This window comes from Pseudochaenichthys georgianus, chromosome 10 (assembly GCF_902827115.2).
Source record: "Pseudochaenichthys georgianus chromosome 10, fPseGeo1.2, whole genome shotgun sequence".
Lineage (NCBI taxonomy): Eukaryota > Metazoa > Chordata > Actinopteri > Perciformes > Channichthyidae > Pseudochaenichthys > Pseudochaenichthys georgianus.
The window spans coordinates 18026232-18041893 of record NC_047512.1 but is presented as its reverse complement, the minus strand read 5'-3'; the positions used below and the strand labels follow the sequence as shown (position 1 = coordinate 18041893).

At 40.2% G+C, this 15662-nt stretch overlaps 1 protein-coding gene across 5 annotated transcripts in view; it reads left to right on the top strand.

Annotated features, from left to right (window-relative positions):
- The window catches only part of mid2 (midline 2), a 170703-nt gene that overhangs the window by 116810 nt on the left and 38231 nt on the right, over positions 1-15662 (top strand). For 3 of the 5 annotated variants that reach the window (XM_071204628.1, XM_071204626.1, XM_034093386.2), the window contains exons 3-5: positions 4413-4478; positions 5962-6057; positions 15427-15534. In XM_071204628.1, the coding sequence (XP_071060729.1) occupies positions 4413-4478; positions 5962-6057; positions 15427-15534 (270 nt within the window). The remainder of the gene's footprint in view (positions 1-4412; positions 4479-5961; positions 6058-15426; positions 15535-15662) is intronic. The other 2 variants (XM_071204627.1, XM_034093388.2) reach the window with 1 other exon arrangement.

Genomic DNA, 15662 nt, shown 5'->3' with positions numbered 1-15662 from the left:
TAACACATTAATAGGTTTTTAAATATTAAGTTGCCCTGAGACAGAGTGTTGTGAAAAAAAAAACAGGCTGAACAGGTTAACCTCTTAAGCCCCAAGCCTGTTTATCAGGTTTCAGGCTCGAAAATGACATGCCCAAAACAAAGGACTATAACTTAACTTCTAAAAGGGTTATATGAATAATTTCTTTTATCAAAGCAAGATCACATCTGTGAGTTGGATGTAGAAGTATCAGAATCAATAAAGATGTTTCAGTGTCAGAGTAAATCCAGATGGAACATAGTCAAAAAGTGTAAATTCTTGTCTCCGCCCAAATAAAACCCATTACTTAGCAACAAGTGAGAATTGACCTTTTTAAGAGAGGTTTAGCAAAAAAAAAAGGTCCAAGCGGACTAAGCTTTGGGCACATTTGGGTACATTTGGTTCCATCAGTGCCATTTAACCTTTTTCAGGTACCAGACTGTAAAAATCATTGTATAACATTTAATTATCACTATAGGTATTCATTCCATAAAAAAATAAATAATAATAATTATTGTAAAAAAATAAATAATTAAGTGTGTGTGTGTCTGTGCGGTGTGTGTGTGGGAAGTTCCCTCTTTGCATGAGATGCATGTTACTTGCACAATAAAAATTAGGAAACATTTGACTCCAATTGGAGCAGATTTATTTAAAAAAAATTAGCAACACACTATACCAGAAGCATTTTTTAGGTAAAAAAATAAACTTTATACAAACCCTCAATGTTACAGTATTACTCCAGTAAGTCATAACAGTTCTTTTTGGAAGTGAAGCACAGAGGGACCTGACACTTCCTGCAGTACACAGGTGTCTTCACCCTTCTGTTGCCAGCATCAAAGCACCTCCTGCAGTACCTCCTGACCTTGGTGGCATCTTCCCCATAATACTCGGGCATCCAGAAGCCATATCATCATCGCCTTCCTTACTGTGAAAACAAATGTGGAAAAAACAAATAGATTAATTCTCTGGCTTGTACTTTCAAAAATGTAACTCAAATCAGAAATAATTTCTCTACAACAACAGCAGAACATCAATTTTGAGTGTGTGAAATAACATTATATTGGGATTCATATTGCTGAGCACTGAAAGAAGTTAACTATAGCAGTACAGAAGTGTCCTTCCGTACCCTTCCCTGCTTCCTTTTCCTGCAACTTGTTTTAAATTCCCCCACCAGCCTTATAAATGAAAGTAAGCATCTTGTGGCTGTCTGCTCCCATTTAACGCTGCACCCCCACTGTTTCTGGATCCCTTGAAGATTTGAGTGGTCACTTATAGCTTGAAGGTCACAGGAGTTCACGTGTAGCAGTTTATTGAGCTAACACTTTGAGAGAAAATACCTTACAACCACTATTAAACTTGACATGTATGATTTAAAGCTATTTATTCAATTGGTAGGTGAACTATTTTACCTTGCAAAACAGGCAAAGCAAAAACACACAAATGAACAGATTTTGGCAGTGAGATACAAACAAAAAAGTGTTAATGTAGTTTTAAGCATGCCTATAGGTCTCGTTAATTGGGCTTCAGCCAGCGGGTTATGAGACAAGCATGACTCTCCGTTTGTTATACCCTGCTACAATTGGTTGGTCCCAGGAGCTCTGCCCTATGGAATATTATCCTCAGACAAAAAGCCTGCTTCCCAGAAGGATTGTGTTACTTACACATCCAGACTTTGAAAAGGCTCTCGTTAACAACAGCTGTAAAGTGAGCTTGTTCTATTATATTGCTCTTTCTGGAGTTTATACTCTCCCACTTTAATTTCTGTTACTCTTACTTTCTCAATGTTCATCGGGAAGGATCTTGAATTAATTCAAATCAAAAGACTTTGAAGTTGGATACTTAGCCTCAGACCACACTGTGCGAATGTGTGAATTTGTGTTGTTACGTTGATGGCCCCGTGGTTCCACCGAAGGGCATTTGTCATTTTGTGAGCCAAGCAATGCAGTGATGCATACAAATCCTGTTTTTTTATTTTCTTCCTATAACCAAGCACTTCTAAATATTTATAAGGCAGTATTTTCCTGATATGTCGAACATCTCTTACTTTTTTACACTCCTTCTTAGTTTTTCTACCTTTGAATTTGATCTCAGATAAAAGTCCTTTTAATAATCTGTAGCAGAGAGTTACAGTGAGAATCGGGTGAGAGTCTTCGGCTGGTTAATTTCACAGAAAAAATAGTATTTAATTTCCTGATAGAGAAGAATAATTGTATTTTTTTATTCTGATACTCCATGATGTAATTCTGTGTAATTTCATGGTTTAGAAATGTGAATTGATATACAGACTGTGAACAGTGATGGCTGGAGATTAAACTGCGACAGCTGCCTCAAACTTGATTGACACGTGTGTTCAGTAAAACCTTTATCATACACATGATCATTTTTTTCCCCACAATCCATTTCTCCAGTCTCCTTAGCTACTGTATTATAAATAGGGTTCTGTCCTTTATTTGTTTCAAAGAGAAATGGGATCATCTTTAAAGGCATGAGACCCCTCAACACAATGAAGTCATATGAGGGGGTGGTGATCTAACCCAAGATGATGGGCTGTCAGCAGCTGCGGTTGTAACTGTGCCAAGACGGACAGAATAAGGACTGAAGAAGGGCGACACGTAGAGGGGGGGGGGGAGAGACAGAAAGCTAGGATAGGGCAAGAGAAGACCTTCTATATAGAGAGAGAGAAAGGTAGAGAGTGACAGATAATGAGGGGAGCAACAGAAGACTGAATTAGAGGGCTGGCCAGACTCTGCCAAGCTGCCCGTCTCAGCACGGGACTCGTGCCTATTTCCATCCCATCATCCCCCTCCATCTCTGTGACACTCTCTGTTCCCTCTCATGACATGCCATGTCCAAAGCTGAGTCAGTGAATGAATGATATTACCTTACGCTATGGGCCGGCCTACCCCAGCATGCCTCATCATGTGCCTCAAGCAACTGAGATGAAACTTGTCACTAAATTCTGCGTGGCTTTTATTTTCCTCCTCCCTCCATTCGTGTCGTCCTCTACCTTACGTTCTTGCATTCAAACGTTCTCTTTCTCTGTCGTTGTGTGCTGCTTTTGTATTTATCTGTATAGATTGAACAGTAGCCAAAACCACTTAAATGAGTGTTGTGGAGGTGTTATCATTTAGCATCCTAAACATGTTCTTTTTGGAAGTTATGTTACAGTTTATTTTGCCACAATGACTTTCTGTTTACACATTACTGTTGGTGTTTTTTTTACTATTCTTTTCTAAAACACTTTCACAATCAGTTTTAACGACCCAGCCTGATTCAGAAAATCACTGGTTTGAGACTAGCTAACAAAGTAAGTTATACATCTAGCTGGTGCAAACTAATCTGTATATATTTTCAAGTTCCCTAACTGTTGACATAGCTGCTCTAAAACATTTCTGACAGAATAAGCCGTCATAGCAATTTATTAAAATGTTTTCCTTGTTTGGCTTGACGTGTAATTTTGCCACCGCCTTCATGTCGCCATCTATCCAACTCTGGCAGGCACCTTTTGCCACCCATCACACCCTTCTGTGCCCCCACTCCTCTCTCAATCCATGTGTTCCTCCACTCCCTCTCGCTATCTGAGTGGTTCTAGCCGTCTTTGATGTCTGTTGTGTGTTTTAATGAGTTTGTTGTTGACGGTTGCTGTGCCTCCTTCTCTCTCTCTCTGCCACTCGTCCTGCCTGCTGGGCTGAAGCCACAGGAGTCAAGTCAAGCACAAACCTACACACACTCGGGAAAAAAATAAATCGCTTTTTTGTGGCCATTTATAGAGCAGATGAACACAGACAAAGTTTAGTGCTTTTTTTCAATAACAGGTACAAGCAGATGTCATACGCATACACAGCGACACAATCATGTGATGTAACTATACAAATGCAGATATGCCTACTGATCCACACACATAAAGACAGGCAGACACACACACACACACACACAAACACACACACACACACACACACACACACAGATGCATGTATGTAGAGGACAGAGGAGTTTGTTTCAATTCGGTCTCGAGGGCGGCAGCTGTGTTCTGATGTATTAATCATCTTCGTCTCCAGCTTGCTAATTAATGACCCATCTGTCCCCTCTCACTGATGTTCCACTTCAAACTCCCGCATACACAAACACACACTCTCAGGGCTGCAACACAACAACTGAATGCAAGTTCCAGTGATGAAACTCCAGCTCCAGTTACAGGGAAATATTCCCAGACGCTGTGAGCCACTCTCTCATCTGCTTTCATGTAGAAGACCAAAAGAAGAGTGTTTGTGGCAAATTTACCAGGGAGTCGTTCTCTTCTTCAGTGGTGTTTAGATGGCAGACATTGTGCGGTTGGGTTTGCCTGCGTGTGTGTTTATGTGTGCACTTATGTGGGTGTGTGTGTGTGTTTGTAGGCTTATCAAGTGAGTCCGGGCAGAGTGTCAGATGCGGTAATGGAGGCTTCAAAGACAAGCGCTGCGGTGAGTTCCCTGGTTGCCTTTTTCAAACCCTCCCCATCCTCCCCTATCCCTCCATCGAGGCACACAGGTAGATGGGTAAAGAGACAGGCAGGGAAGAAGATAAACAGCAGAGAGATGAATACTTAAGTGGGTGCAAAGTCAAATACGCAACATCCAGGCAGAGTAAATCAGGCAAAGAAGATATTGGGAAGCTGCCTGACAAACAGGCCAGACGGACAGTCAGACAATCCAGGTGCTTGCCCAGCCCCCCACACCCCCCCCCCCCCCCTGCACTTGCATGCGTAGAGCTACTTCAAACACCCGCCGCTTGTCTGCTGCTTTGTTCGCCTGTTCTCTTTGCAGCTGTGGTTGTTGTTTTTGTTGTGTTGATGTTCACCGTCGTCACCGCCATCGAGGATTTGCTTCCTTTTCAACGGCAGTTCTATTTCTGACTTACTATCTGCTCGTTTCCATTTTCATCTTTTGTACTATTATGTGTTTGAGTGCGTTTATTTATGTGTGTGTGTCTTTTGTTTTGCATTTGATAAACAGACACAGTAAAGGGATAGTAATTGAGTGTTGAGTTTTATTGTTTTTATTCTTCAGGGATCAAACGGTTTTTTTTTCTGGCTTTTAAGTAAAGTATGACAAGAGCAGGCAGTTCAACTATTACATTACAGGCCATATGTTAGCTAATATGAGCATTTGTAGCTGTTAAAAAGCAATTATGGGATCGTATATGTTGTCATCTATGTTTTCAGCAATTTATAGTTTATTTTTGCTTTACATTTGTAGGCATTAACCGGTCAGTGTAACCTGATATTTCTCAGCTTTAGAATTCATTTTAATGTGTAGCTCCCTTCTCTGTATTTGCATGGATTTCATATGTTATTAAGCAACCCTCATGCCATGATCAAAAAGAAAATAACTGAACAACACAAGGCAAAATTAGTACAGAAATATTTCCCGCTGATGTCACCGAAAGCGTGTCTTTGTATTAACAATGTATTTAGTATCACTGTATTTTACATAATCACTGTGTTTGGGCTAACTCCAAGATATGTGTGTATTGATAGCCTTTAATTTCTCTATATCTGTCAGATCATATTAATGCAGTATTAAAGTAACACATAGGCTTAAGTACAACCTAACAGTGCAGGACTTAAACAAATGCCTTTTGATTTTCAATAGAAATTAATAAAATAAGGAATAACAAATAATAAAACATCACATACTGGGGCATTCTGCAGCAAGATATATATTTATAATAGAGAACAATTTAGTCTTTAGTTTTGGTTTTTAATGAAAAGATCACACATATATATAATTTTAGAAATTATAATAGTATCAGGCTTTTAACTGAATAATAAAACACAATCACGTTTTGGCTTCAACAACCTGTGTTGTCCTGTGGATGCACCTTCTGCACCCTGTACATGTGTTAATGTGTGGCTTTATCTCCCTGTCCCTGCTTCCTCCTCCTCCTCCTCCTCCCTCCCAACAGCAAACCCTGGAGAACAACCTGACCAACCTGGTGAAGAGGAACAGCGAGCTGGAGAACCAAATGGCAAAGCTCATCCAGATCTGTCAACAGGTTGAGGTATGCAAACATCTATATGTTTGTGTGTGGAAGTTTCTGGTACGCTTAGTTATTGTGACAGTAATTTAATCCATAGTGAGATTTTTTAGGGGGTAGTTTGAGGACATGAACAAGATGAGAGATGCTTCCATACGCCGGATGGATATTTGAGCAATACTAACATCTTAGTTTTAAATGTAAGTGGGTCACTTGGAATCACTTAGCTCCCTGCAACCCCACAAGAGCTACCCTGGATTTGATATGCACGTTGTCAGACTTTCTGTGCTAAAGCCTTCATCCAGCACTTTGCAATGTGTCGAGCTTCAAAAACAATCACAAAACAAGCCAGGGTTTCAGTTTTATGGTAGCTGACCCGTGCCAAAAAGTTTTGAGGGTTGAGGCTTTAACCTTCTTCCCTCTCTTTTGAACAGACCAACCCTAACCCCCCACAAGCCTGTCACTGTTATTGATTATATACAGTGTACAGCCTTTGCTATTGGTGACTGCTCTCTTGCCACGCTCTTCACACTTTGTCTATTACTCTGGAACGTTTCTGATTGAAGAAGTACGGGGGTGGAAATGGGACTTTTTTTTCTATCCCTCCTCCTCGATCGTGGTAGCGGTTGTGCTGGCAATACAATCAGTGCCCTATTCTTCAGTTCCCTTCACTAGCTTGCTTCTGATCAGATATTGATTTGTGTCAAGAGTGAATTTCAGTTCTCTTTCATGGTGTCATATAAGGTCAGCATTGCAACGCTGTTTTAAAAGTGATTATAGTGAAACATTTGAAGCCATGGACTAGAGAAAACGATACCCAAGAAACATAGCAGAATAATGACCTAAATGTAATTTTAACTCTTTAATATTTTACCTATGTTTTTTGTCATTAAAAATGAACACACTCTCTGTGACCTTTTGTACTTTGCTAATGGTAGCTCTCCCAACAACTTCAAACCGTGACTCAAGAACAAAGGATGAGCTGGAGTAGCTCTCAGCAAACATCCACCCTCAAGCTGTTGACAGGGGCTGTTATGTAATTCAGACAACTTCCAACATGTGAATGACCACTTCATTGTGAAAGATACTACCGAAAGCAATATCCTCCACTTTCACAATATAACGAATAACCGAATGTAATGCTTTTAATGTGTGTGTCTCTTCAAGGTCATACTTTAAATGTTGTTATCTATTGCTATAGGGTCTTGTTCTCTTACATCTTACTGTTCTGAATATGATTCTGAACACTCATGAACAATCCAGATGGAGCCACTCATACAGGAAATGTAAACTCTCCATTTAAAATCAGATAAGATTATCTCTCAAATGTCTTCCAAGAATAAAACTCTTTGACTTTGACTGTTTTAAAGTGTATCAAGCTTCAATTTGGTGACAACATTGAAATGTGTCCCTCTCAAGTCCTGGTGTGAACCCATACCTGCTGCAGAAATATTATTCCTCAGCCCGTCTGATCACTGCTGACCTCTTCCATTTGTGCTGTGTTTTAAACGAGGTGGAATGTAAATCCAGCCGGAGATGACTAATGCCTAGCTACTGAGTGTTGTCTGCACTGCAGTGCTTCCACGTGCATGGACACACACACACACACACACACACACACACACACACACACACACACACACACACACACACACACACACACACACACACACACACACACACACACACACACACTCAAGAGCATACTTTCCGTCTTAACACACTCACTCTTAATAAATGCCATAATTTCTCTGTGAGAATTGACATTAATGGCCACAGAGAACAAATGCACTTTAGTGCCGCCATCAGTCTGCATGTGGTTCATTTCTTATTAGCCATTTTCTCGAAGTCACTCCGAGGCCCATGAGCAACAACTCATGCAGCCGCTCACCCAATCAAAATGAAATGATCACTGCGTGATTTATTCAGTGCAGACAAACTGTTCATAAGCAACGCATGGAGAGAGGAACAAAAAGTTGGTCTACATATTGTCTCAGTCTGCATACAAATGCTGCGGCAAGGCCAATAAAAACAGCAGCGTCTCATCACTTATTCATCAACAAAGAAATTAAAAGCAAAAGCATGGGGGGAACATGCTCCAATGACTCTGAATCAAATTATGAAAAGGAACTATGTGTTTTCACGCCCTGTTTGTACCCGTACCGAGCTATTCTCCTGTGTCATGTCAATGTCATGAGGCTAGTTTAATTAAGGACGTGAGGAATGAAGGGGAAGGAATTTTTTCAGGTGAGTTCACATTAATGTGGCTCTTTAGAGAAGAGGAGAGGAGAGGACAAATGAGGAAAGAAGATGGAGAAATGTTGAGAAAGTAGAGAAGAGGGAAATGGTAGATGGAGAAAAAAGGAAGAAAACTGCAGTGCAGGCAGGGGAAGGGGGAACGAGGATTGTTAGCATGACATCAAATGATCTCTTTGACCAAAACAGTTACAGGCACTGAAGAAAAAACGCTCGGCAATAATGCAATACAACAAAGACATGGAATTTACAGTGGAAAAAGAGGAGATTTGGTGGAGTGAGGGGAGTGTGTGCACAAAGTAAGAAATCTCTGAAGGGCTTTGAGCATGACCTGGTTTCCGCTCCTCCATGTTTGCATCATATTGTATTGGTGCCAAAGATATGATCAAACACACACAGTGTGAGTCAGCTTTCAGAGTGCACACAGAAGCGATGCAGCCTGCTCTCCTGGCGCTGTCTTCGGGGAGTTCTCTTCCCTTCAGTCTCAGGAAAGATGACTTGATGATGTGTAGGAGCCGGCATCTCCCCTTGTCGCAATATTTGCTGTGGTGTGGTTAAATCTGTAATTGTGTTTAATGACATCCGTAATAATGTTCCACATTCTTGAACACATTGAGAGAATTGCATGATTCTTGAGTATTTGCTAAGACTGTTTATTCAACTAAAACAGACTCTTATGTATTCAATGCCAGATAGCTGGCTGGATATGAATAGGCAGCAGGGAAGAGACACTCAGTGAGGCTGTTTGGCAGGAGCATTTCCCCCCAAAACCACTTTGCTATTGAATACATGTTGTTGCAATGGCCACTGTTTCTAAGTCAAAGCAAAAGCTGAGATGATTCTCACAGTCATGCAAATGTATGGTATGTTACCTGCACATGGTTTTCCTTTACAAAACATTTGTTTTAAGCTGTTTTAATGGGCCAAAATATGTCTGTTCAGCTCAGCTATCCTTTTTGTTTGTGCATCTGTTGCCTTGTGTTCATTGCCTCACTGCTTATATTTAAAAGTATGTTACCACTTGTTAAACAGAAACCTAGCTAAGTTTTAAATTAGTTTTAAAGTTGATTTGATTTTCCCCTTCTTGTTCCAATGGACATCTGGAAAGATGCACTTATATGTGTGTTTCCATTGTACACTTTTAGAGCAGATTTTAATTGTCCTACACTTTTATACTTACATTATACCTCCTTAGAGACTGGCGAACTTTATACTTGAAACTTTGATAGTGTTGTGAAGTGCCTAATCACATTTCTCCAATGAATTCTTATTGCATTGGGATGCTGATTTAGTTTTGTCTGTCTGATAGCCAACCCAAGTTGACCGACGAGGTTCTGTTGTAGAAGTAGCTAAAATGGCCCCTAGCTGAAAGGCTAACCTGATGCTTAAATCCATCATGTACCCCAATGCAGTTTGTTTGCAAAACAGGACACTGAGACTCCAGTTAACCTCTCCAGGAGAGTTGGGAGCCACAATTGAATGTGCATTGTTGTGGACACATCCAGAACAGAAGCAGTCATTTGTTAAGCTGCGAGGTATCCAGTTGTCTGCCTGGCATACTCAGTCAGAGTTTCTGCCATGTATTGCTAGCCTGGTGGCCTGCCGTGAGTGTGTTGTTGAGTAACAATATAAGTTTAGCAGCACTGTGAACGTATCAATGCAGTGCGTGTACAGCTTCTTTCTCAGTGAATACAAGCTATAACACAAGCTTTGTTTATTCCTACCTGCCAGCTGCTAAAGTGCAAAGGGTAAGCCCAGCAGTTGGCAAGTCCGCTTTTCGAGCATTTCAGAGCAGCAGTTAAACGTTTATTTATCCACATCTGTGCTGCAGCATGTTCTAGTCTGTCCCACTTGTTCTTACTCTTATGCCCTGTGTTAGTTGTTCGACACATCCTCCTGAAACACAGAATGTATTGTGACGCTGCGAGTTCTTTGGCAGCTTTTTAACGAGGGCTGTCCCTAATAAGCGCACAGTGCCATACTCATATGCTGTATCTAATGGTAGGGAACTAATGTGGAGTAAGCTATGTTTGAGGAAGCAGTCAAAGCAGCAGCCATTTTTTCCAACCCCTGAAATTGTTTTGCCAGCTGGGAGGAAGCTAAATTAGCTCCTTGATAAGGTTGTAAGTGTGTGTGTATTAGGAATGATGGAAAAAGGAAATCATCGGATCAAACAGAAGCCCAGTGGGTTATACTGCCCAGACATGTATGTGTACTGATTAAACATTGAGCTGTAGGTAATAAGCCAGACCTGTCTAGGTTTATGTACACTGAAGTTGATGCCACTGTGTGCAGAATATGAATCAGCTGGGTTGAGATGACTGCAATGCTCCCTAGTCCTTTGTATCAGGTCTCATCTCGCCCGTCTTAGTCTCAGAGCAGAGCATCAGTAAGATCGATAAAGTTTGATGCTGTTGTTTGTCTTTTGTATGTTTCTAAAGCCATTTGTGGTTCCACTTGCAGCAAATATATACAAACACATATATTGTATTATCTATTGGAATATCAATCATAATTAATTCTAAATCCAAGTGAATGTGGTTAACACATAAAAGTTCACATGAACACTGTGTCGGTTTAAAAACTCGTACTTCAGATTCATTGCCAGTGGTGCATTTCTAATTATCTCTTTCTGATCTAATATGCAGGATATATGTCCTACAGTTATTAAATAGTATACAGTATAGCCACTCTTTCCTGTTCTAGGGCTCGGTGCCACTCTGGTGTCATACATCTCGGGGAACTGTCCCAGAATCTGTGGACAGCCTCAGAGATAAAGCTGTCAGACTAAACTTGAATCTATTTGGGAATATCGTCTTGAGACAGAGGTAGGGAGGGGGACTGAGAGAGACAGTGAAGTTGTCAGGGAGGCGTGTGGTGCAGTGGGTTGTGCATTGGTGTTCGTATCAGGAGGTCACAGGTTCAAACCCCACTGCAGTCAGCATGTCCTTGTGTCCCTGGGCAAGACACTTCACCCCAAATTGCTCCTGTATGTCGCTTTGGATAAAAGCGTCTAACAAGTGACATGCAATGTAAGCAGACAGAATGGTGACCGGAAGCATTATAGGAAGAAGTTGAAACAAGTGAAGTGCGATGGGAAGCAGCTGAGGATGATAGGAGGGGAAAGAGCACAGCATCGATTCAAGATGTGAAGGTTTTGGTGTCAGCAAGAGGCTAACAGCTGCTCCAAACCTGGTGGCTTGAAAAGGTTATTCTGGCAGCCATATACAGTATTGTTCAGTTGTTAGTGCTTTTTGCTAATAGATAACCCTGGATGTCTTGCACGGCAGGGGAATATATTTTGAATACAAAATCCCATTTGAATAAATTATGTTTAGTGCATTAAAAGCTTAACAGTTTGCTTATAATCATAAATTGGCCAGTATAACAATCTTTTGTAAAACATGTCATAATGACACACTTTCACTAGCCAGTAACTGCTACAGTTAACTAGAGTTATCTCCTTGACCCAGCTCAATCATGGATTGCTAGTTAATAAAGTTCTCTACTGTACCTTGGGCACTCTGGTAGTCTCGAGGTTACGGGGCCAACCTCGCTTAAAATTCCTTCATTTTAGAAAATGTATCAAAATATTACAAACTGTATTTTGGTTCCTTCCTATTCCAACATTGCCTTGCACCTTCATTACGTAAACACTTCATGTAAATATTCAAAGTTGATGTTTAAGTTCTTGCTTGCAGATGTATATGTCATGACGGTTTCTTGTAAATAGTTGTACACATTTAGAAAACTTAAGAAACGTTGGGATTTCCACAAAATAAAGTTGTGAGAGTTTAAACAACACTTGTAAACATGGAATGAGTTTGTAAATTGATTCACAGCTTATGAAAAGGGATTTGTCATGTCAGGGTGGGCGGGCGGGTTAGTAAGCATTGTTTGCCAGGGTTTGTGATGTTATTATGGTGTTGCAGCTGTGAGAAATAAACAAAGCTTCATCAAGACTGAATGAGAATTGCAAAATCAGTAAAACTCACATTTACAATTGAGTGCATTTGTCTAGAGTCAACAGATGTTCTCAAACAAAGTAGTGAAAGATTGCGATGTTAAATCACAATATCGGGACTTGCCTCCTCATTTAGATTGCTGCCACCTCAGTGTGATTGACAGCAGCTGAATGCCTGCTTGGCCCAAACACATCAGTCATGGCATTATTTGCTGAAACAGCACATAGTGGGTGTTAAATAATGGCTGTCACTTGAAGCCAGAACAGAAAGTGTAGCTGAATAGTAAGTAATACATGACTCATTTCCACAGTTTAAAAATATGGATGATTATGTAATCTTGACATAATGTGGTGGCAGCTCAACCTAATGATGTATGGCAGCATATGTTCTCAATGTAACCCTCCTGTGGTGAAGTTATTCTTCCCAATGTAGGTTTTAATAGACAACTCTTTTCGTTTAATGATTCTTCAGATTGCACTCTGTGGGCTACTTTGGGATCATAATGATCTGCATGGGTATATTTAATATTAATATGTTGCTGATTATGTCTGCGTCTCCTTGTATAGATTAATTATAGCTGCAGATACTTACAAATGCCTGTGATATTTACTCCATTTAATTTGTTTGGCCTTATGTGATAATAGATGGATGGCACTGAATGTTACATTTCAGCTGCTTTACCGTAAATGAGCAGCGAAATGTGGATATTTGTGATTAAAAGGATGAATAACTACATATACAAAATCTTGTCTGCTTAAATAAAATACAGTAATATCATAAATGAAAAGGTAATCACCATTAGTTTACGAAAATATAATAAACATTCTCAAAGAATAAGCTCACTATATTTTACTTTTGTAAAACGATTTCAAATAAGCACACAGTCTGTTTTTAGCCTAGCCTTCAGTCCCACTCGGAAGTGTTTTCACAGACGTTCACAACCTTTTTGGTAGCAGGGAAAGACTTGCTTTGTTTGTTCTTCACCTATTCCAATTATAGAGCTATATCCTACCGTGGAGTGGGCATTACGATTTCAGAGGACCCTGCATTATGAAGAGGATAAGCCCAGTCGGTGAGTTTGTGTATCGGGGAGTAGATAAGGTCATAAGCTGGCAGAGGAAGAGGAGGTGGAAGTTTAGAGTGAGGTGAAAGAGGAGGAGGACAGAGATGATGATTGTTTCCGTAACCCTGTCTCTGCCAAGTAGCTCAGTTGTTCATTCAAAGTGATCCTGGACTGCATGCATCCTGCTTAATTACTAAGCTCCAGTCATAAGATTGCTCTTTGCAGAATTAATTGTGTTTGTGAGTGTGTTGAGTGTGTATGTGTGAATAATGAGGCTTAAGTGGATTTGCACTTGGAATGAGCTTTGTGAAGTGATGAGTGGAACTTTGTTGTTGAGTAAGTCGTTCGACAGGCAGCAGCACGACATAAAGTCTCAACCCTGTCCAACGTAAAGACGGGGAACTAATCAAAAGGAGATAGATCACCGAGTGGATGACATTAGCTTTATACTGTAGGAGTTAGGGAATGCACAAAACGAATGACACAAAATCTACTGGTGGTCAAACTATTTGTATTCATGTGAAAAAAACGAATTGGAGACAAGCAATGAGATATTAGCCATTACGTTCTCTTTCCAATCCTCCGTTATACATCTTTCAGTAAACTGTAGCCTTTTAATGTGATTCAACCTCCTCCCGTGGCCTTAAAGACCATGCTTGATGGTGAGCCTATATGTGTGTGTACGTGGAAAATCTCCCCTCGAGCATGACTTATCTGGATACTTTGAGCTGTGAGTTTGATTGAAAGCTTCCCACAGTCTTTGTGCTGGTTGTTTTTCCTTAAATAGTAAATCTGTGATTTTTGTGATGTTAGCGTTAGGCTCAACTCACTCCCACGGACAAAGTAATGGTGATGCCTGCCACCACTATGGCGGTGCAACTATGTCTGAAAATAACTTAATGGCAACTTTATCTTATAGGTAACTTCAGAACTCCTTTTCCTTTAATACTGTGACAACAGTGTTTGTATGTCAAAATCCTGATAAGGTACAGCAGATAATGCATTGTTAATGTCTTTCACTGTGCGATGTGTGTTGGCCAGTCAGAACATGCTGTAACTGGGAGGAGCAATGAAGTCTCTTCCTTACAAGTTTGTGTTTGTAGGGCTTAAAGCTACATTTGCTGGCAAAACGGCAACCAAAGCTGTGGTAAAGCATCAGTTCCTAATTGATGAGGGGTTAGTGTCCCTCAGTAGTGAAGCAGCATCTGTGCATCTGAACTTTTATATTTGGTGTATTTATAATTGTATTTTACAAATGGCTAAACTGTTGGCAGCAGTGTAGTGTTCCAGTTCAGCAACAATCTTCTGACTAACAGCCCCCCACCCACATGAGTTTGAATTTGCTGGCTGTTCATTTAGTGTACGCCTGAGTGTGTAAAACTGATGATGAGTTGCCTCTGCAAATGTGGTCCTAAAATAATCACAGAATCAATTTAATGGGTGCGATGTAAGCACATTTTGTCAGTGACTTAATGAGAGTCTACACAGACACTTTTATTCGGGAGTTGTTTTTATGTAGATTGGAATATTTTAACAATCCTTAAAATATTTTCTTGTACATAATGAGATAATTTAACAAGATGCTAGTGTTACGTATACGAACAAGTTGTGCTTTTAATCCAGCACTAATGTAGTATTTTTTAGGAGTTGGGAGTTTCCTACAGCAAGAAACGGAACATTTTAGAGAACGTAAAATGTTATTTCATATCACGTTCAATGCCCGGCGTTAATTTGAACCGATCTGTATCCACTGTATGCATTCCAAGGATTCCTGGATCAATGTATGCTCTTGTCTTCCCAGTGACAATTAAATTGTTTCTCATTCATTACAAGTCGATTCTAATCCAGGAGCACATCCTCCTGTTTTTCTTTGTGTGTATAATGAAATGGAAAAACAAATGATGTGCTCTGCATGTAAGTAACGATATGAGTCGTCGTGTCTGCCAATCTAGAAATGTTGTTAATCTCCCTGCAAACAGAGAGGAAGAAAAAAGTGGCAAATCTTATTTCTTGATTAAAAACAAGAACAAAATGGCAGTTTATTGGGATTTAGCATGCGCGTAAGCAAATAAACCTCATGTTCACATGTGTACTTGCTTCTGTTTCCAGGTGAACACAGCCATGCATGAGGCCAAGCTGGTGGAGGAGTGTGATGAGCTGGTGGAGATCATCCGCCAGAGGAAACAGGTCATTGCCGTGAAGATCAAAGAATCCAAGGTAAAGTCTAACCAGGAAGCCTTCAGACCCTTTTTCAGCTCATAGTATGTACATTATATTATAGACTGTTTTTATTAAATTCCTATCGTTTTATAAGTACAGCTATTCCAACAATTACGTCACACTGA